The following is a 20781-nucleotide window of genomic DNA, read 5'->3' as shown; positions in this document are numbered from 1 at the left end:
TACCCACATTATTTATAATATTATTTATTATTTTATAATATTGCGATTTGTGTATTCACAATATATGAAAAAAAATATTACAGAGCAAAAACCTCACATTATGTTCCACACAACGATTTAATTAAAGAAATTTAACGGGGAGTTGCTTAACTATGTATGTATGTTTCTAAGTAGAAATGTTAAAGTTAAACAATCGTCGATACATAATTGTTTTTGTCGCAAAGAAAATTATTTTCTTTTCTTCAATTTGTTTTGTTTAATTGTTTTTTTTTTTAGTTATATGTATTAAGAGTTTTACTGCTATATTAATAAAAAGAATAAAGTGCTAATAAATAAATAATATAGTAATTCAAATTTTTACAATTTTTGTGGAAGAAGTTATTTGTTTCTATGCTCATTTATATTATTATATTATTTTCGTTTACATTTTATTTATTATATACACCATTCTCCCCATCAAAGGCGAAATTTGCAGCTTTTGAAAGCTTTTTCTTCGCAATCACTCGCTTAGTGATGAGCTAAACCCAAGGCACGTCAAACACGCACTCCAGCAAGTGCAAAGCTTTTGTACGCCTCAATGATTTATTTCGTAGGTTGGCAAGGTAGTAAACAAGCAGTGGGGGTGGAAGATTTGCTAGTAATGGCATTTGCAGATGCATAGATACAATTGGCAGCAACCGCCCCCCACCCTATGCCAACCAACCCGAGAGTTGTGCAAAAGTTCACAGCAATCATTTCCAATTGTCAAATGCATTTTTCCATTCCTCTTACTCACTGAAGCCTATGAACTGTTCTGAGTTAAGCTAGTTTTTGCAAATTAATTTGTAATGCAGTTTTAATACAGAAAAAAGGTAAGTGCAACAAATTTTGGGATTCTTAAGTGATTGTTTTAAAAAGTTTAAATTAGAGTGATATTAAACCATACATTTTGAAGCAAGAGTTATAAAATCCGTGGAGCCATAAAAAAGGTGATTCGATGAAACGTAATCTGTAAACATATTACAGTGGAAATTCGTCTGATTGCAAAACGTTAAAGAAGCGCCACAAGTGGCTGCAGCGATAGACGCTATTGCAACACATGGAAGTGATTTTTGGTAGTTTAACTTTAATAAGGAGGTCCTTGTGAATTTAATTGATACCAAAGACGGTTTTTGAAACCTCATAAGAGAAATTATTGGTGAGCGACATACAAAGCAAGCGTATATCAGCGGCCAGGCACAATTTCCAACCCACAAAATTAGTGCTTGCGGCGCGACCATGGAGGAAGTGGACGATGAAACATTCGACGATGCCAAATCCACGCGCACCTCAGATGAGAATCGCAAGTAAGTTTCATTAAAAAAAAACTAATAACTGAGAAATATTGCATCCTAACACCTTTTATTTTCATATTTGCAGGCAAAACCACAGTGAGATTGAGAAGCGTCGTCGCGACAAAATGAATACCTATATAAATGAGCTGTCATCCATGATACCCATGTGCTATGCAATGCATCGGAAGTTAGACAAGCTAACAGTACTTAAATACACAGGTCAGATATAGATGCATACAGTGTCGTAGCGCTAAGGAAAGCTTTACTCATATAGTATTCCTGCTTAGTAGTTTATAATTGCATTCTCACTTTTGCTTTTTTTTCAACTGACTTGCAGTGCAACACCTGCGTGGCATACGCGGCAGCGTGCATCCATATAGTGGCGGCGATTATAAGCCCTCTTTTCTATCGGATCAGGAACTTAAAATGCTTATACTCCAAGCATCCGAGGGATTTCTCTTCGTGGTGGATTGTGATCGCGGACGCATTCTATATGTTTCCGAATCAGTGTCGCAAGTGCTAAATTGTTCGCAAATGGATTTACTCGGGCAAAGTTGGTTTGATATTTTGCATCCAAAGGATGTGGCTAAAGTAAAGGAACAGCTTTCTTCGTTGGATCCATGCCCGCGGGAACGCCTAATTGATGCTAAAAGTAAGTGTAAAATTTAGATTTAAATTGCTACAAAAGTATTTACAACAAATCTTATAATTGCCTCTACTTAACCATATTTTTCTTTCTCCAGCCATGCTACCCGTCAAAAACGACATTCCACAAAGTCTTTGCCGCCTCTGTCCGGGCGCGCGTCGTTCTTTCTTTTGTCGCATGAAACTCAAATCAAATAACAACCAGATAAAAGAAGAATCAGACACATCCTCGAGCTCACGCAGTTCTACAAAGCGCAAATCTAAGCTAAGTGTTGATCATAAATATCGTGTTATACAATGTACTGGTTATTTGAAGTCATGGACGCCAATAAAAAACGAAGATCAAGATAGCGAGAGTGAAGATAATCTGACGAATCATTCCAGTTTAGTGGCTATTGGACGAATACCGCCGAATGTTTTGGAATCAAATGTGCCACCATCATTGGACAACCATCCTAACATTAGGCATGTGCTATTCATCTCAAGACACTCCGTGGATGGCAAATTTTTATTCATTGATCAAAGGTACACAAAGGCAAACGTTTTTGGGTAGCATAATTTATTTAAAGAATTGCATTTTCTTTTAGAGCCACAATCGTCATTGGTTTCTTGCCACAAGAAATGCTTGGCACCAGCTTTTACGATTACTTTCATCATGAGGATATTCCTGCATTGGCGGAGTCACATAAAATGGTCATTCAAGTGCCGGAAAAGGTAACCACGCAGGTTTATCGTTTTCGCTGCAAGGACAGTAGTTTCATACAACTGCAGAGTGAATGGAAGGCTTTCAAAAATCCTTGGACAACTGATATTGAATATATAATTGCGAAAAATACGGTTTTCCTCTGAATACTTCTCCGGCGGCTATGCTATTTATACGTAGAGTGAATATTTCGTAATCTAATGGAAACGACTTAAAAGTTTACTTTTATACACATACTAGTGTGTTATATAAGTATGTATTTTCATATTAGATTTAAGTTCAGCTCGTAAATATTTTGCATAAATTCATACAAAGATGCTCCAGCGGAGGTTCGCAAATAAAAATTCATCCTTTACACATTCTTGTATGTATAAGAAAGAAAAATTACGTACAAACAATATTTTTTTTAAATCTAATTTGGATTTGATTGCAGCCTAGTAAGGGTATAAAATGCCCGTTGTTGTTGTAGAGGCCCTGTCTCAGCTAGCTAGTTGTTGTTATTGTTGTTGTTGTAGCGGCTACAACAACCCCGCCCTGATCGGTTGATATCTCAGTCGCTGTCGTCAAGTTCCACTAACTGTCTGTGGCTTCGTCCACTGCGTCCTACTAGTCCCCGGCGACCACACTGGTGCTGCGTAGTTTAAAACCGGCCGGCCTATTGCGTTCCCACGACAGCCGGTTCTACGTACCGGAATGACTCGGGTTTTACCCGACCAAGGGCTGTTGTTTCGGCGATCTAACCCCGTTTAGGTCGGCGAAGTATCTCTGGACTAGCTAGTCTCTCAATTTTGTTGTTGTTGTTGTTCCTGTTGTTCCAACAGAACATTTTTTAGAGAAGTTGCTGGAGTAACAGTCCTTGGTCAGATATAAATCTGGGTCCTTCCAATTACGTAGACCCGACTGTCGTGGGAACTTTGTCCTCGAGGTCAATTAATGATAGGTCCCGGAAACGCGTTGCTTTGATCGTGTCGGACAAAGTGTTATTAACTTAGTGCGCTTAACGGGGCTTGTGAAGAGGTGTTTAGTCTCATTGAGTTTGTAGCAATGCTCAACCCCCTACTGACCACTTCAAGTGGTGTCCTCCTCATCCCCTGACTCTACAAACCTGAGGCCGAAAAAGCGGGCGACGTCGATGGGTGCAGCCCATAATGCTTTCGAAGTCAGGGCTCTCGTGTTAGGTTTAAGCGAAGAGGAGTAGGTTTTGTGAGGACCTTGCCCTCGTCCGGCCAGATGTTGCCCTTTTGAGTTCAGCAGAGAGAGGAAGCTGTGATTACTTTGGTGCTTTACAGTACTTAGCTGTCTTACTTGTTGTAGCGGCTACAATAACTCCGCCCAGATCGGTTAATATCTCACTCGTTTTCGTCAAGCTCTACTAACGGAGGCCCTAAGAAGCATGCATCCTCAATCGGGTCGGTGCATAGAGACAAAGGCGTTAGTGTTGTCGGGTTTTCCGGGCATACTAAGAGATGTTTCGAGTCGTGGGGTATCTCCGCATTTCGGACACTCATTTGGCACATCTGCGTCTAGTCTGCTAAGGTATGAGTTTAACCTGCTGCAGTAGCTAGAGAGAAGTTGGGCTATTGTGGTTGGGTCCGGTGGTTCTGTGGCTAGAACGGCATTCACAGGTCGTCTAAATAACTCGAGACTGACTCCCTGTGAATGGCGTTCAGGGCCTGTGGATATGCTGACGGATCCAGAGGTTGGTTAATGAACCTCTGGACTTCGCCCATCAGTTCGTAGAGATGCCTCCTGATGTGCCTGGACGAGGGCTCTTCTGCAAGCAGTTGTCTATTTGGGTGACCACGTCTGGGGCTCCCAACTAGAAACTGCTGGCAGAGTATTGTGTTGTGGTCCTTTATAGGGAGCATTTTCACCTCGTAGTGCAGATGGTGTTTTGGCGACATCAGGAGGCATCCAGTCCCTGTCCGAAGTGCAGTGCTTTGTGTGGTCTGCAGCTTCATCCACTGCGTCCTACTAGCCCCCGGCGACCACACTGGTGCTGTGTAATTTAAAACCAGCCGGCCTATTGACTTGTATGTTGCCACCAACGTTTCTTTGCCTTTGTCCCAAGTACTGCCGGCTAGAGACTTGAGGAACTTGTTGAGGCTCTATACTTTGTTGACAATGGCGGTTGCGTACGAAGAGAAGGAGAGCAGACTGTCGCAGGTTACTCCGAGTATTTTCGGGTTATTAACCGTCGGAATTGGTATGTCATCAACGTAGTCTGACCTCTTTCGACCAGGTGGTAAATAGGGTAGCCGAGGATTTTCTAGAGGAAGGTTGGCTCCTGGCAGTGAAGTAGCGAGAAATCTCGGAGAGGTGTTGGTTGAGGGAGCTTGGAAATATAGTAGTTAAACAGTAATGGGGAAAGGACACCACCCTGTGGAACCCCCTGTTTTATTTTTCGAGGTTTGCTCGATTTGTCTCTAAACATTACTGATGAGTGTCGACCACTCAGATAATTCGCCGACCACCGTTTGAGCCTCTGTGGGAGAGAGGAGGCCTCTATGTCTTCTAGCAGCCTTGAATGGCTGACAGTGTCGTACGCCTTAGACAGGTCCACTGCTACTAGAATGGTTCTCTCACAGGGACGGTGTCGGTTAAGGCCACGACGCTTGGCTTTGTCCACCGGAGGATGCAATATGAACTGCCGGCTAAAATCTTTCTCGCACGCTGTTCACTCTTACCCCTCTTCGGGTGCGCCCAAGATCTGCTTACCCGTTCTGATAACTATCTGAAATCAGAAGCCAGACCAAATCTATTCTTCAGATATATATGTATATATATGTATACATATGTATGTACTTGAACACATCAAGTATTCAAAACACATTACCCCCAAAATAATCAAAACAACAAGCCAGCTAGTCAAACATCAAATGTGGAGTGTGCCGCATCCAAAGCATGAGACCGGCATACATACTTACATACATTTAAAAAATCGCCGGTAGTCGAGTTAACAAAAGAAAAAATAAATAAAACACACATTCAAAATCCTATACAATGCGAATACAATGAGTAACAACAACAACACTAAATAATAACAATAAAGAAATTATCGACTTTTTCGTTCGAGCGCTCTACAGCTTGATAGCCACAGCGGCAGGCCGGTGACGATCAGTTTTAGCTGAGTTATCGGTGCGACAAGACGGAAACCCAAAAACGGGCTGGCACTGCTGTTGGCGCACATTTCTTTGCTTAGAAATAAAGCAACAAAAACAAAAACGAATACTTATTTATTAAAATTTAATAGCATTAATTAAGACATTACTGATTTGTGGTTATAAATTAAGAAAAAAAGTGTTGATCGCTCGCGCTTGCTTACGTAACTGGCAAGTGATCGGAAGAAAACGGTTTACGAATTTTGACAAAAAAATACGTAGAATAGATTTTTCCTAGAAGCTTCAGAAAATGAGCACGCTGCTGTTCCTGGTTGCCACGGTGGTGGTCTATGTGCTGCACTCACTGATCCGGTCGCTTAAACGTCCGCCAAATTTTCCACCAGGTAAGAAGGCGCGAGTGATGATTGGGTATTTTTTTTTAATAAATCTACATTATTATTAGTGAGTGAAGTAGTGAACTTAAAAGGATGTGTGTTTCACTAGAAGTGGCAATAGTTTTCGGAACTTTCCGTACACCCATCTATCACTGGTATCCTGGCGAGGGCGGTCCATAAATAACTGTGTGGGTCGCCGATCTTAGGCATGACTCGGACTTAGCTACAGCCGAGCTAATGACGTTAACGGCCGGAATCTTATGTTTTCTTCTGATACACGGGACAGTAGCTCTACTTTAGATTCGTTAAGACACACTTCTCGCACTCCGAACTCTGGGACAAGTAGTCTAAGGACCGTTTCCTCTCAAAACGTTTCGTTTGTTCTCAGAAAATATGTTTGAAGGGCAGATAAATTTAAAAACTGCTTGAGAAAACGGCCCTAAGTGTTTTCTTTCTTGGTTTGAGGAGGTATGGCGCAAGAGAATGAAACCTAGCCGTCGATCGCAAAGCATTTTCACTGACGGCTCTAAAATTATAACGGGAGGGGTGCCGGGGTATATTGCCGGGAACTGAACGTCAGGTGGGAAGAAAGGTTACCTGACCAGTGCAGGATATTTCAATCAAAGGTTCTCGTTATGAGCACAGCAACAGAGCTAGTCTACATTGAAACGAAAATCGACTTAAAAATAGACTTATACGTAGACAGTCAAGTGGCAATTAAGGCGGTCACCTCATATAGTATTTCATTGAAAAACATCCTGCGCAACCGGGAAGCCATTAACAGGCTGGCCGCAAACAGAATGCTGCATATCTATTAGCCACAAAGAAATATACGGCAATGAAATAGCAGATAATACTGGCAAGAGCGCGACCAGTCTGACTCTCGAACGAACAAAGTGCATTCATAGACAACTCCAACACTTGTTCCGGTCTGGATGGAAAGAGTTAACCACCTGCAAAACGCCAAAAATTATGTGCAAAAATAGCAAACATAATTATACTCGCTTCTTTTTTCGGCTATCAATGAAGGATTACAGACATTGTTACCGGATTGCTTATGGAAAATATCCCGCAAAGCCAATTTCAAAAAGGTGCCACACGAATTGCTAAAGCGGATGAACAAAAGGGCTGCAAGGCGGTTATGCAATCCCTACAATTTCATGAAATATGGAGCCAGTTTGCCCGACGACGTAGTATCAGATATGGTATTCTGCCACATAGCCACAAAAGTCGTATAAACTCGCAAACTCTTATATTCCAGGCCGAGAACTATGCTGCTACTAAAAAAAACTGCATCGACAATGAGAAATTTAAATTAAATTAAATGACTGAGTAGAGACAGGATACGTCAACCGACATTACCCTCTGTGTGCGAGAGAAATGAGGGATGAAAGCAAATGAAATCCACCCTTCTTTTAATTACTTAAGAATTTAACTGAATATTTTATCACAAAGGGGACGGACGTACAAATATACGCTGACTCCGAACGGCGATGCTATTTTTGTGAGAAGCTATTTTTCACTTCAGAAATACACTCTGAGGTTTGCCATTGCCCGCCGAGAGCAGCCGCTATTAGAAAAAAAAACTTTTGTTGTTGCTGGTGCCAGTCAGAAACTGAGCTCGATCCGCGACCTTGCAGAATTGTAGTGCGCACCTGTGACCACTACTAATTTTGCTACATTAGCTCAGTTTTCTATCCTTTGCGGCAGGATATTGCAGACCTGAACAAATATCTGAGTACCAATCCACCAACTATGAAAGGCTCAATGAATGTAAGAGTAAACGTCGCCAGAACTTTGACAAAAGTATATACTTTGAGGTTTGCTACTAATATTTAGTAATAGTTGGTTGATTAAGTAGTTGGTTTATGTGACGGTTAAAAGAAGGTTAGGTTTGGTTGGGTCCTTTGCTATATATACCGCATTTATCCCCGTTCCACTGTAAACCATTTGGTGCTTAGCAAAAAAGCGCAAACGCTTCTAACATCCATCGACATTATCGAATAAATATGTAACTGCCAAGAGCTTTTGCTCTCCGTTTTTTTGGAGAGCCGGGCAATAGCAGAGAAGATGTTGGATGGTTTCTTCTTCGTCCTTAGCTAAAGCTGGTCTTTGCTTCTCTATGGCGTAGTCATTTTCTGGCCAGCGCGTTTTGGCAATATGACAGTTCGGTTCCATTTGTCCTCTTTCATTGCTAATTTCTATGAATTTTTCACCCCGCAGAAGTTTACGTGTTTTAAAATGGATGCCAAGAGTATCACTTATACCTGTATCGGGCAATGCCGTTTCATGACGTGTGAGTTCGTCAGCCTTGCTATTTCCATCAAGGTCGGAATGGACATGTACCTAGATCAGGGGTTCCCAAACTTTATTCACCGCGGCATCCTTGTTGTGCTAAAAAAAAATTCGCGGCACCCCTACTCTTCAAATGTCTACCAAAACAAGAAAACACAGTGCAAACTTTATGCTCCTTTAGCTCTAGTGTGAGGACTGAAATTGTTTTGAAGATTTCATTATTTCCTTTTAGTTTATTGGGAGCTTTGACGATTTTACACTGAAATTGTTTGACGCTGACTTCACAAAAAGGAGAAGGTTAGCAATTCGTCGGAATATTTTTTTATTAATATTTATTTTTTTATGTATGTATGCTACCGCATAACTTTGGACCACATTAGCCGATTACTATAATCCTTTTTTAGAGGAAAGGGGTTGTCCTACAGGCGGTCCCATTCTAATTTGGTCTAAATCCGATCATTGCATTATGAAGAGATAACCGATAATCTTAAATTTGTATATGAATATTGAAGTCGGTTTTGTTTTTTGCTTAAAAATTATTTGTTTATTTTGTTTATTTGTTGAAAATGCAGTCTCACATAGAAATGTAAAAGCAAAAGTCACTAGTATTAGGAGCGTTCCTTATCTCCCAGAAATAGTCAGAAAAAGTCCGAAGTAGTCAGATTTAGTCCAAAAAGCGTTCCTTAACTCAAAAATGACAGCAAAAATGAGAGAGCAATAATCAGTGAGAGTGACTTTCATTAGTCCGAAGTAGTCAGATTTAGTCAGAAGAATTTTTTCTGACAAAATCCTGAAAAGTGTCAAACTCAACTGAATTTATCAATGTTATTGTGGCTTGTTAACATTTTATTTTTAATATTTTTATTGAGCTTTGTACCACGATTGTTTATTATGAAAAATTGAAGCAACAAAGTCTAAGCAGTAGAAGTTATAGCACTACTGAATTTAAATTAACGGAAATTAAAGAATATGCAAAATGTGAGAATAATCCAAAAAGTAAAACAGGTGAATTGAAATTGGAAGGAGGTAAAAAATAATTGATATATTAAGTGTTTATTGTGCTTATGCTTATGTGTATGTGTTTTGTACATACATTTCTATTCTTATTTGACGTTAGTTTTGTTGTTGCCATTCTTTGGACTTAAAATTTGGTTTTTTGCGTTCCTTTACTTTTTCCTTTACTTTTTTCGCTTACGCTCTGGCATTTTGACACTTTTCAGATTTTAGCCCAAAAAGATAAGGAATGAACCTATTTTTAATTGCAATCTTGCCAACAGCAGTGTTCTCTGCATACACTTGCATCCAGAACTCTCTTGGCTCCCTTCGTAATAGTAAAAAATGGATTTGTTATCCAGCACATACCATGTACATACATATCTGTGTTCGTATGGAAAAGTAGCTTATATCCAAAGGCTGGGCTCGAATCGTAACATCCGTTCACGGATCGAAAACGATACGAATGAAAATTACGAGATACGTCGGGCAGTATAAGCTGAATGGGACAAAGAGTACGTTCACGTACTATGTCATAATCCGAAAAATGTGTTTTTACGTGACGATCCGTACGATATCGTATGTGACGATTCGAGACCGGTTGCGAATGACTCGTTAGCGCTGAGCCGTTGTACAACTTTTGGCAAATAAACGTGCAAGAAATAGTTCCGATACTAGCAAGTCAATATTCTTATTAAGTCTCATCAAAAGATTCCTTGTCGTCTAAAGAATAAAGGGAATACCGCAATATACTAAAGCCAGCATTTCGACATAAGCTACTTTTCGAAACGAGCACAGATATGTATATATTTCATGGAAATTATCATTTAATCAAATTTTGAAAAAAGTTTTGTTTCTGCAGTGAAAACACGGCCATTCGTTTTGAATCTCGAGAAATGAAGAAGTTCATGAGTTCATGGATAAGAATGCAATATTGCTACGTGGTTGAGCCGTTTTTGGTGCATTGTCGAGCACAAATAATTTTTCACATTACGCAAAACATAAGAGCTCCTCTCGTTCGAGCATGAATACCCTGGAATTGTAACAAGTAATCTAATGAAGCGTACCATTTCAGGAACAAGTCCCACACACAATTTCACGCAAAAATTACACAGACATCTAGTTCAGAGTTCGGCGACATTGAGCAACCAATTTTTTAAGTCAGCGACATTTTCCCCAGAAATTAAATAGCCGCCTGGCTGTCAGTGAAAATGTTGATATCATGAATATGAATCGTATCACACTGTACCAGTGATGCGGCCGTTAAGATAATCATTAGATCCGCCCGATTACCACTGTAGTCATTAGGAAGGCAGAAGCTAAATGATATGCAAAATTATTCCGAGTAAACAGCTCTCTCAAGTTGAGAGAGAGAGTCTCAACACTGAACACTATTGTCGAGTTTTGATCCATCCATCCGTGTAAAACATCGTTTCTCGGGTAATAAGCTAGGTAAGCTAGTCGGTCCTATATAATAAGCCATTTAGAGCACCTTAGAACTGCTCGATTGCGTTTCGATGATAAGTCAAAGCCTGGATTGAAGTTGCATCCAGCGTAAAGCCAGGACTTTGCGCCGCCTTACATCCTCTTAAAGAGCCGCTGAAAATCAGTTGGCCAAGTGTTTCGCAGAAGTTCTACATCGATAAAATTATGAAGATACCCGAAAAATGGGAAAAGGTAATAGATAATAGTGATTAAGACTGATTTCCAATAAAGACATTTTTTTTTTAAAAACTTACACAAAAATCCGCGTATACTTTTTAAATGATGCAATATATGGGGTATATGTACGTACAGAATCATGAGGAAATACAAATTGCAGTGCATTAAGCATTTTTTTTTTTGCACAAAAGTACCTATAGATATTAACAAAATTTTTAAACAGGTTTTTGTGTCAATAAACTTTATTCCACCATCGAATTTGGTGCAAACATACATGAGTAACAAACATCATCGTTGAAATGCAAAAAGTCATAACTAATAAAAAGTTCAAAATTCACTTTTTGATTATATGGTGGATTTCATCGAATTACAACTCCCCACATCATTTAAAAAAAAAATTAAAATATCGCAAATAAATAATATAGCAAAATATTTCATAATTTAAATTTTTTGGAAAAACGCAATCAGAGTTCTAGCAATTCATACATTTGGTATACAAAAAGACAGATCTTCGCCATGTCTGCGAAGTTTGGTTATCTGTTAGACTGAGCATATCAAGCTTATTAATTGCATAACGAAATCTCCAAAAACGTAAATTTTGAGATACATCTCTATATTAGTAAAAGTGCGATATTAGTCATGCCTTTTTCCATTTCATTTTCGATGTTGTTAGGTCTTTTTTAGTTTCAGGTGACGATTTGTATTTGGCTGTACGCCTGCTGCATTCTGTGCTGGACAGAAATTTTAAAGAAAAATTAACAAAAAAATAAAAAATTAATTAAAATTAAAAAAATATATATATTTGCATCCACGGGCAAAGGAATTTGCAATTTAAATAAGTGGAAAATGATTTTTTTCCTTTTGTCCATTTTCATATCGAATTCAAATAAAAAAAAACAAAAATCACTTAAATTGCTTTCGCAAAACTGGCTATAAGATCCTTAAAGTACGTAAAATCATTTACCAATCAGAAAACAGTAATGCCAACTATTAACCAGAAAACAATTTGAAGCGATCATGTGACACAAACATTTTGTTTGTTACGTATGTATGTACTTCCCTCTTTGGCGTTGCAGTCTTACTCGCATTTGTGTATAGATAGTCATTAGGGTGCCCCAGAACAGCAGAATTATTTTCTTTTGACATAAATAATATATACATAGGGACCAAAAAAAAAAACCGTTAAATATGCAGATATTTATTTGTAGATCATTGCAAAATAGTCATTTTCAGATTTTTATTTTTCGATCAAGAATAATCTCTAAATTCGGAGTTTTCGCTTAAATTTAATGGTTATTTTGCCATTTTTATTCTTTTCGATGGAAATTGTGTCATTTTAATTTTTATCGATCAAAAATATTCTTTATTTTGTAATTTTTATTGTTATTTTTCGATCATTTTTAACAGTGTAAGCTAACATCATATTGTATTTTTATGATCGGTTTAAATCTTATATGATCTAAAAAATTAAAACTGAAAAAATAAAGATAACGATCAAAAATTTATCGACAAAATAAAATTTATAAAATAAGGATTAAATTTGATCGGAAAATTTTAAATCCAATTGTAGCCGTTAAATTATGACTTTTATTATAAAGATCAACCGTTGTCGTCAAGTTCAACTAGCGGTAGGCCCAGCAAACGTGCTGTTTAAACGAGATCGGATCAAAAGGAGAGAGCTGTTAGCTGAATTGGTGCAATGGAATTAAGTGTATTATGCAGCTGAAGCTCTTCTTCTGCAATGCGAGGTGGCTGAAATCCGATAATGGCTTTAAAGGCACTAGTAAAAGTGGTGGTTGTTTCTCTGTGAATGTTGACTAAGGCCTGTCTGTTCAACGTTGGCTCGAGTGCTCGTGCGATAAAAGTCTGGTTCTCGTCCATGAGTTCGTTGAGAGCCTGAAAGACGGCACTGCTTCCAGCAAGTGCCTGTTCGGGAGTTTCCTATTGGCAGCCGAATTGTTTGCTGAGAATGAAGATACATATCAATAGACCCGGACACTTTATCTCAACTGGTCGATAGCCGTCAATATGGTCGAAGGCTACCTGGGCTCGACGAACTATCCTAACTTTGAACTAACTGTATCGTACATATGTGAAGCTACGCATTTAATTTAGTTATTAGTTTAGTTTAATTTGAGTAAAGGGAAAAATCAGAGAAATTCGCTAAAAAACATTCTGAGACAACCTAATAGTCACTTACTTACCACAGTATACGAAGGTAAAGAAGTAATACATACATACATTTATATAAATATGTGACGTCACTATAAGGCAATCGGACTGTGAGCAACCGACAAAGCGTTTCAAATAATAATAATAATTATTATTCGGTTAGTAGTTCTCTGATTACAAGTACGCGTTGCTGTTGTTGTTGTTGATGGCATTACGTCTGATCAATGCTTAATTTATACTTAATTTATGGTCAGTACATTAGAAGAAATTTTCCTATCTTAGCTATATAAGTACATACATCTATGTATGTTGTTAATTAATGTTAATTTTTTCGCTTTTTACGATACCGGGATTTCCGGGATGTCATTATCATTAGATATTTATTACTTTCCAACAACTTTGATCGAAAAAATTGCTTCCATATTGTTTGAGAAGCTCTCCTGCCATATAATAATTAATAAATAAATAAGAGGATTTATTTTAAAGGACTTTTTAATTTCAAACCTATTTAACCAAAAATTATTTAAAAAATTCAATGCATTGTAGAATAATCTTTAGAATTAAAAAAAAATAAAATATTATAGGTAATTTTTTAAGCTGACAAAGTTAGAAGGACAAAACTCGAGAATTTTATCGAGTCTATATAAGTCCATAACATATAATTATTTCTAAAACAAACATTGCGAAATTTCAAGAGTAAAATTTAAAAGGATATTTTCTGCTTAAATTCTACAGAATTTCGTCTTTAATTTGAAACCCATACTTCTTCTCTAAGCCACGTCAAAGTGAAATGAGTGAGATTTACCTTCGCACGGTTTATAGCCGTTTACAAAAAAAATATTAGTTATTAAATAAAAAAAGAAATATAGCCAATATTGGTCAAGAAAAGGAGTTTATATTATTGCCATTAGTGCAAATTACAAATCCCGAAAATCCCGCGATTATTTGCCAAAAATCCCGGGCTTTTCGGAACCTAAGAAAGGCCGGGATCCCGGTATTAACATTCCTAGTATGTATGTATGTATGTATTTAATTACGATTCCGTCCACGCTACGCCCGCCACGCCATGTCACACCAAAGGCTGGCTGTCAATCATCATCATTAGTCGAGCAGAGGAGGTTCGTCTGAGGACGTGCTACCATTTGTGGTGGACGTGTTGATATTTAGGCAAAACAGGTGTTGATTTTTTCAGATTTGTGCATATATTTGTAAATACATAAATATACATATGTATGTTGAAATATCACGTGTGGTTCAATAAGAACACTGGATCACAAATTTTAGTTTGGTTTTTGTTCTCCAAACGCCACTATCCAATTTCTATGTAGAATTGCTCGACGACTTCGAAAATCGAGTTAATTTTTTTCTATGGATAAGTTTTTGCGATATTTGCAATTTACCGTTATTCAGCTTAAAACAAAAAGCGGTTCCAATTAATCACGCATATCTTACGAACCAATTTAGCTATCTTAAAACGAGATGACGACAAATGAAAGCTAATAAAATTCTCCATGAGCCGCATATACATCACTGTCTGATAGAACTGAAAAATTAATAAATCATTCCAGTTTTTTTTTTTTAATGAAAGAATGATATAAGTCTAACTTTAACAGAAGATAAATTTGAAAAAATAACAGGATCTGTGCCAAATTTTTGCATTTGTGCTAAAGCCTGTTCTGTTAGAATGAAATCAAATTACTAATGAATCGATCAATAAATAAAGAAGTAATTAGTGGTCAAATGAAAATACGCAAAGATTTGTATACCCGAGCGCACCTGTGCACAAGGGTATTATAACTTTGTTCTCATAACGGTTGTTTGTGACATGCAAAACGAATCGAGATAGATATAGACAAATGTATTGATAAATGATCAGAATGAAATGAGAAATCGATCAGTCTGTCCGTCCGTCCGTCTGTCTGTGCACACGATAACTCGAGTAAAAATTAAGATATTTTAACGAAACTTGGTACGTGCACTTTTCAGAAATACGAAAACTGCGATATTTTAGTAACCACTGAAGTTTATTTACTCAAAATTGATATTTACAATAATTTTAGACGAAAAATAAGAATTATACAAATATTTGGGAAATGGACTCCCACTTATGGTTACATGCACATATCTTGGTAACCGCTGCACCAATTTCTTCCAAACTTGGCACAGTTGTTGGCCTTGGGACAACATACCAAATGGCCGAAATAACCACGCTCACATTCTATATAAAGGTAATTTAGAGAAATACGAAATATTCGACAAATCAGTAAATATTAAAGCTAATTTATTCAAAATTGATGCTTGCGACAATTCTTTATCAAGAAATACGTTTATGATACAATTTTGTAAAATGGGCCGCGTAATGTTCGGCTCCGCCCGAACTTAGACTTTTTTACTTGTTTTATATGAAAAATTAGCCTCAGAGATACTCCTCATCTAGAGCAGAATTGACTTCGGATATTTCCGTCTTTCTCATTGCCAGCTCGTCGGCTATGCAGTTTTCAGGAATGTCACTGTGCACAGTAGCGTGGGCCGAAAATCCGCAAAAATACTGTTTATTGCGCTCTAAAAAAAATCTTTGTACAAGATTAAAATGTTTGATCAATATCTTATGCTCGCCCAAGTCCACCAATGTTCAAGTGTAAAAAAATTTTGTTTAGCTTATTTCGATTCTCTACAAAAATGGTTCATGGATACCAAATTATATAGGACTAAAAGCCTGATTATGGCAACTTAACTTAACTTAACTTAACGGAACGTAGAATTTAGAGAATCAAAATTAAACAGATTTCGTCGTGGCATTATGTTACGTTAAGTTTCGGCTGTTCAATTATAAGCAACATCCATTTAACTGAATTTTTCAGTGAGAGCCGTAAGTTACGTTAAGTTGCCATAATCAGACCATAATACTTTCGCAGATAATTGCAATTTTAGTTAAAAAATATGTTAATTAATTAATTAAATAATTTTTATTTTTTGAGCACATTGAACTTTTATGGACTTGGGCGAGCCTAAGATATTGACCAAACATTTTCGTCTTTCACACCGATCTTTTTTTTTGAGCATAATGAACCATATTTTTGCTATTACCAATCAAAATTCTAAAAAAAATGGGCTTTCGGCCCACGCTAGTACCCAGGGACCCATACAATAGTCGAAAAGCATTTTGATGCCAGCAAATTGAAAAGCCTTCTGCATTCTGTGGCTACTTTAGACGTAATCTAGTTGACGTAGATTATTCAGCAGAGTTTCAAGGTCCTTTAGGTGTCCGTATTTCAGGTCTCTCCACAGCTGGATCGCGTTTAGACTGGCAGAACTATAGGGGGATGGAAATGTTCCATCGTGGAAGATTTAGCATTACTTCCAGAGACTTGGTGGGCGTAGTGGATCCTGTGATACGAATGTGGCTCTGGACAAACTCTTCTTTAACGTCGGTCAACATACGGTAACGCCATAAAAGAGGATGGGTCTAATGACAGATGTGTACATCCAGTGAACTAAACGTAGTTTTATTCAGGGTGGTATTGGCATTCTTGGAGCGGTCTTCGATGTTTCGCTTCTAGTCAAGTTTTCCGTCTAGAATAACTTCGAGCTATTTTAACTCGCTGGAGAGAATAAGTTCTACCCCATTTACGGTGGCAGGTTTGAATAAAGAAATTTTATAATTCCCCGTCGTAATATTGTTATTGTTAATGTAATTCCTTACCCGTGCAACTCAATTGCTGACTAAACGTAATCTGAAACTATGAAAAGAAATCGAAAGTGGTCTATAAATCAAAAATGCTAAATATATCGATAATAATGCGTCCCCATACCTACCCACATGAAATGATCCACTACCACGCAATTACGACACTGATTTCATTAGTAAAAGAGCAAAAGCGTGTACAAAAAAAAAAGAATAACTCAAGCCAGTAGCGCTACAGTAAACTCGATATCAATCGAACCAACAGAAATACAACTAAGTATGTAGTTGTGAAGTCGTAATCATAATTCCTTTCTTGCCTGTTTAGAGAGATTATTTTACCAAATTACTACCGCTTTACTTACATATTCCATCCTCCAAAATCAAACACTTAAGCCGGCCACATTAGTTCAGCTCGCTTCTAAATTCCCGGTGAAATTGGCCGTTCAGGTAATCGAGCAAATTTCCACATTACGTTAGGAATGGCGACGTCAGAATTACTGTAACATTCCCATCTAGATGCTCCGGGCTACTTCAGCTCAACTGGTCGATAGGCGTCAATTTATCCTATCTTATAGCCCGACTATCTTAACTCGATGAGTTATCTTGTTTTTGTACCAACTAACGATCCTATATCAGCTCTATCAGTCGAACTATCCTAACTCAGATAGGATAGTTTGCCAGAAAGCATTGAGTTACTAAAAAGTCACGATACGCGTAGTTAGATAAAATAAATTAGAGCCTATCGACCAGTTGATATGAAGTAGCCCGAGACCATCAATCTGATACTGTCTTACCTACGCTGTGGACTTACAACTAGTAGTTTTGTGTGTATACATATGTAAATACATATATGTACCATTATGCAATCCTCTCCTGAATTCATATTTTCAGGGGCACAGGGGTAATTGTTTGGTGCTCATCCCATCCAGCCATATATCAAGGTACTCGAAGTCCCATAATCCATCGTTCACCGCCTTAACTAATATTCGTATAAGTAAAGTTATCTACTTAACAGTATTTCGCTAGTCAACAAACTTCTACTTACGGGTTGGCGGCAAACATTACTGTTTCCATGAAAGATCTTTTGCAGAGCCCCTCCTTTAAAATTCTAGGCTCTGCCTCCCTTTATATACCATCATTTAATATTCTCCTAAAATTCGCTACCATCTAAGCTATTCTCTTTCACCTTCCAGGTCCCGACTTCATGCCATGGATTGGCAATACTATACAGCTGCGCAAGGAGGCACGCGCCTGTGGTGGCACACATCTGGTATTTGAGAAATGGTCAATAAAGTACAATAGCAATCTGTTGGGACTCAAGCTGGGCAGCGAGTATGTCGTGGTGGTACTCTCCTATCCGCTGGTGCACGAGGTGCATGTAAGCGAGGTTTACGATGGACGTCCGGATAATTTCTTTCTGCGTCTGCGCACAATGGGTACACGCAAGGGCATAACCTGCACAGACGGCCAACTCTGGCAAGAGCATCGCAATTTTGCAATGCGACAAATGCGGCATGTCGGCTATGGACGCACAGAAATGGAGCAGTATATCGAAAAGGAGGCCACTAATTTGCTGCGGTATATCGAGGATCTGCAGGGAGAGCCTGCATGGCCGGGCTCATTTCTGGCGCCCAGCGTGCTTAATGTGCTATGGACCTTGACAGCCGGTAAAGGCATCGATCGCGACGATAAGCGTTTGCAGAAGCTGCTTGATATGCTGAATCGACGCTCTAAGATTTTCGATATGTCTGGCGGCGTGCTCACACAAATGCCATGGCTGCGGTATGTGGCACCGAATTGGACGGGCTACAATTTGATTTGTCAAATGAATCAGGAAATGCATGCGTTCTTCTTAGAAGCCATTAACGAGCATCGCACCAGCATTACGCCGACAAATGCAGATAGTGATCTCATCTACGCCTACATACGCGAGATGAACGAACACAGCGCTGGGGTGAAGAATACAACGTTCAGTGAAACCCAGCTGACAATGACCATTTTAGATTTCTTCATAGCCGGCTCGCAGACAACCAGCAATACTACAGATTTGGCTCTAATGATGCTTGCGCTGCATCGGCGTGTACAGGAACGTGTCTATGAGGAAATCACAACTAATTTTGAAAAATTCGAAATCGCCGTAAATCTTTGCAATCGCGAGTATTTCCCCTATACGAATGCATTCATTATGGAAGTGCAACGTTATTTCCATATAACACCAATAACGGGGCCGAGACGTGCCTTATGGAATACGACGCTCGAAGGCTACAGTGTGCCAAAAAATACTACAATATTGATCGGCTTGCGTTCTGTGCATATGGATAAAGAGCATTGGGGTGATCCGGAAAACTTCAGACCACAACGTTTCATCGATGACGAAGGAAAGGTGCTGCGCGATGAGTACTTCATGCCGTTTGGTCAAGGGCGTCGCCGTTGTCTAGGCGATGCTTTGGCGCGTGCGTGCCTATTCTCATTCCTCACGAAAATTGTGCATCGTTACCGCATAGAATTGTGCGAGGAAGCTATGCCTTCTGTAGTGTTACAACCGGGTATAACGCTGACGCCGAAGCCCTATAAGGTGCGATTTGTGGAGCGGAGTTGAACTTCGGTGGTGTATATTGTAGGAAATGGAGAGTGGGACGGAAGGAAGATAACGTATTTATGCATAGAATGAAAATTTAAATTTTAGCTATTTGTGCTTTTATCAATGAAATAATTGAAAAATTTGCGTCAATAACACTACTTACCATTTTAGAACTGACATACTAGTTTCCTTTTAAAAATATTATCACTGTAAGGGTTATATATGTACATAAGAACAATTCGAAAGGTGAGTTGATTTAGGTGTTTCATCTCTAAAAATACTCGAACTAACCGAGTAAGGAGTGGTCCTGGGAATGTAACTATTATATTAGGAAATACAAAGCAAAGCGTCGAAAGATACTCCACTTCCTATTGATGCCAAATACTTATTTTAGATTATAGTACAAATAAAGTGGTTTCGTGACTGATTGGCGCTGGGAGAAGAATAATTCGATATTACCGCTGCCAAAAAGCTACGATGAGTGAAACTAAGTGAAGCTATCTTCTGACAGGTAGGCTTTTGTTCAAAAATTTCAATATGGTGCGTAATACAATGTCTCAGATTTATAACTGCAAGAACATAAGTTCCTGACCTGCCCACATTGAAAATAAGTCCGTGATTATAGCCCTGCAATGATTTCCGCTGATATATTCCCCATTACCAGTGGCCGACCGAAGCTGGGCTGCCTTCTTTTAAGTCCCTAGGCTTAAGGAGACTCGTTGTGAAAAGGTATAGTTGGTTCAATGTTGATTTCGACCGTTTACACAGAAATAGAGCCGGTTAGTTTGTTCGAAAATTCGACGACTCCGCTGGCTTGGACATGTTGTATACATGAATGACGATGTTCGGAAAATATCCTTCCAATCTCGTCACCAATGGGTGGAGAGCGAAAGAATGGGCGAACACGAACACAATGGAAGGACCAAGCGCAGAAGGATCTGTCTGCACTCGGGACGCGCAACTGGCGCAACTTCGCAAATAAGAAAGTCAACTGGCGAAGTTTCTTGATCTCGGTGCAAACTGACGAACTGGTGTAGAGCCAGACAAAAAGAAGTTTCTCTAATGAAACGTTTGACTTCACAGATTTTTGAATAGCTGAGGTCCGGCAGACAGTGGCAAGAAAATACTAGTGGAGACACTGCTACTACACAGCATCTATATAGTTGGCGGGAACATACGCTATGGAACAGCTTACAGCTGCACAAAAGATGAATTGCCAAAACGTCCTATCTTCCA

At 38.7% G+C, this 20781-nt stretch overlaps 2 protein-coding genes across 3 annotated transcripts; both read left to right on the top strand.

Moving 5' to 3' along the window:
• The first annotated feature begins 463 nt into the window (after positions 1-463).
• cyc (basic helix-loop-helix ARNT-like protein cyc) lies at positions 464-3009 on the top strand. Of its 2 annotated transcripts, XM_017625036.1 has the most exons (6): positions 464-851; positions 935-1325; positions 1399-1532; positions 1651-1965; positions 2057-2483; positions 2546-3009. In XM_017625036.1, the coding sequence occupies exons 2-6, from the start codon at positions 1258-1260 to the stop codon at positions 2805-2807; spliced, it is 1206 nt and encodes a 401-aa protein (XP_017480525.1). In that variant the 5' UTR covers positions 464-851; positions 935-1257; the 3' UTR covers positions 2808-3009. The 2 variants fall into 2 exon arrangements, with proteins under 2 accessions (XP_017480525.1, XP_017480518.1); XM_017625029.1 differs by having other exon boundaries at positions 464-1325.
• Positions 3010-5808: 2799 nt separating this feature from the next.
• On the top strand, positions 5809-19579 carry Cyp305a1 (Cytochrome P450 305a1). The gene is made up of 2 exons (XM_017625017.1): positions 5809-6166; positions 18158-19579. Exons 1-2 carry the CDS (start codon positions 6073-6075, stop codon positions 19561-19563), a joined length of 1500 nt encoding a protein of 499 aa, XP_017480506.1. The 5' UTR covers positions 5809-6072; the 3' UTR covers positions 19564-19579.
• The last annotated feature ends 1202 nt before the right edge of the window (positions 19580-20781 follow it).

Source organism: Rhagoletis zephyria, unplaced genomic scaffold (genome assembly GCF_001687245.7).
Source record: "Rhagoletis zephyria isolate East Lansing unplaced genomic scaffold, Rhagoletis_zephyria_1.1 Rzeph_scaffold_00059, whole genome shotgun sequence".
Taxonomy (NCBI): Eukaryota; Metazoa; Arthropoda; class Insecta; order Diptera; family Tephritidae; genus Rhagoletis; species Rhagoletis zephyria.
The sequence above is the reverse complement of the archived record's forward strand: the minus strand, read 5'-3'. Positions and strand labels throughout refer to the sequence as shown.

Coding starts and splice junctions, on each gene's coding strand:
- cyc (XM_017625036.1), top strand. CDS start 1,258: ATGGAGGAAGTGGACGATGAAACATTCGACGATGCCAAATCCACGCGC. Junction 1,326..1,398: donor ACCTCAGATGAGAATCGCAA/GTAAGTTTCATT, acceptor TCATATTTGCAG/GCAAAACCACAGTGAGATTG. Junction 1,533..1,650: donor AACAGTACTTAAATACACAG/GTCAGATATAGA, acceptor ACTGACTTGCAG/TGCAACACCTGCGTGGCATA.
- Cyp305a1 (XM_017625017.1), top strand. CDS start 6,073: ATGAGCACGCTGCTGTTCCTGGTTGCCACGGTGGTGGTCTATGTGCTG. Junction 6,167..18,157: donor TCCGCCAAATTTTCCACCAG/GTAAGAAGGCGC, acceptor TTCACCTTCCAG/GTCCCGACTTCATGCCATGG.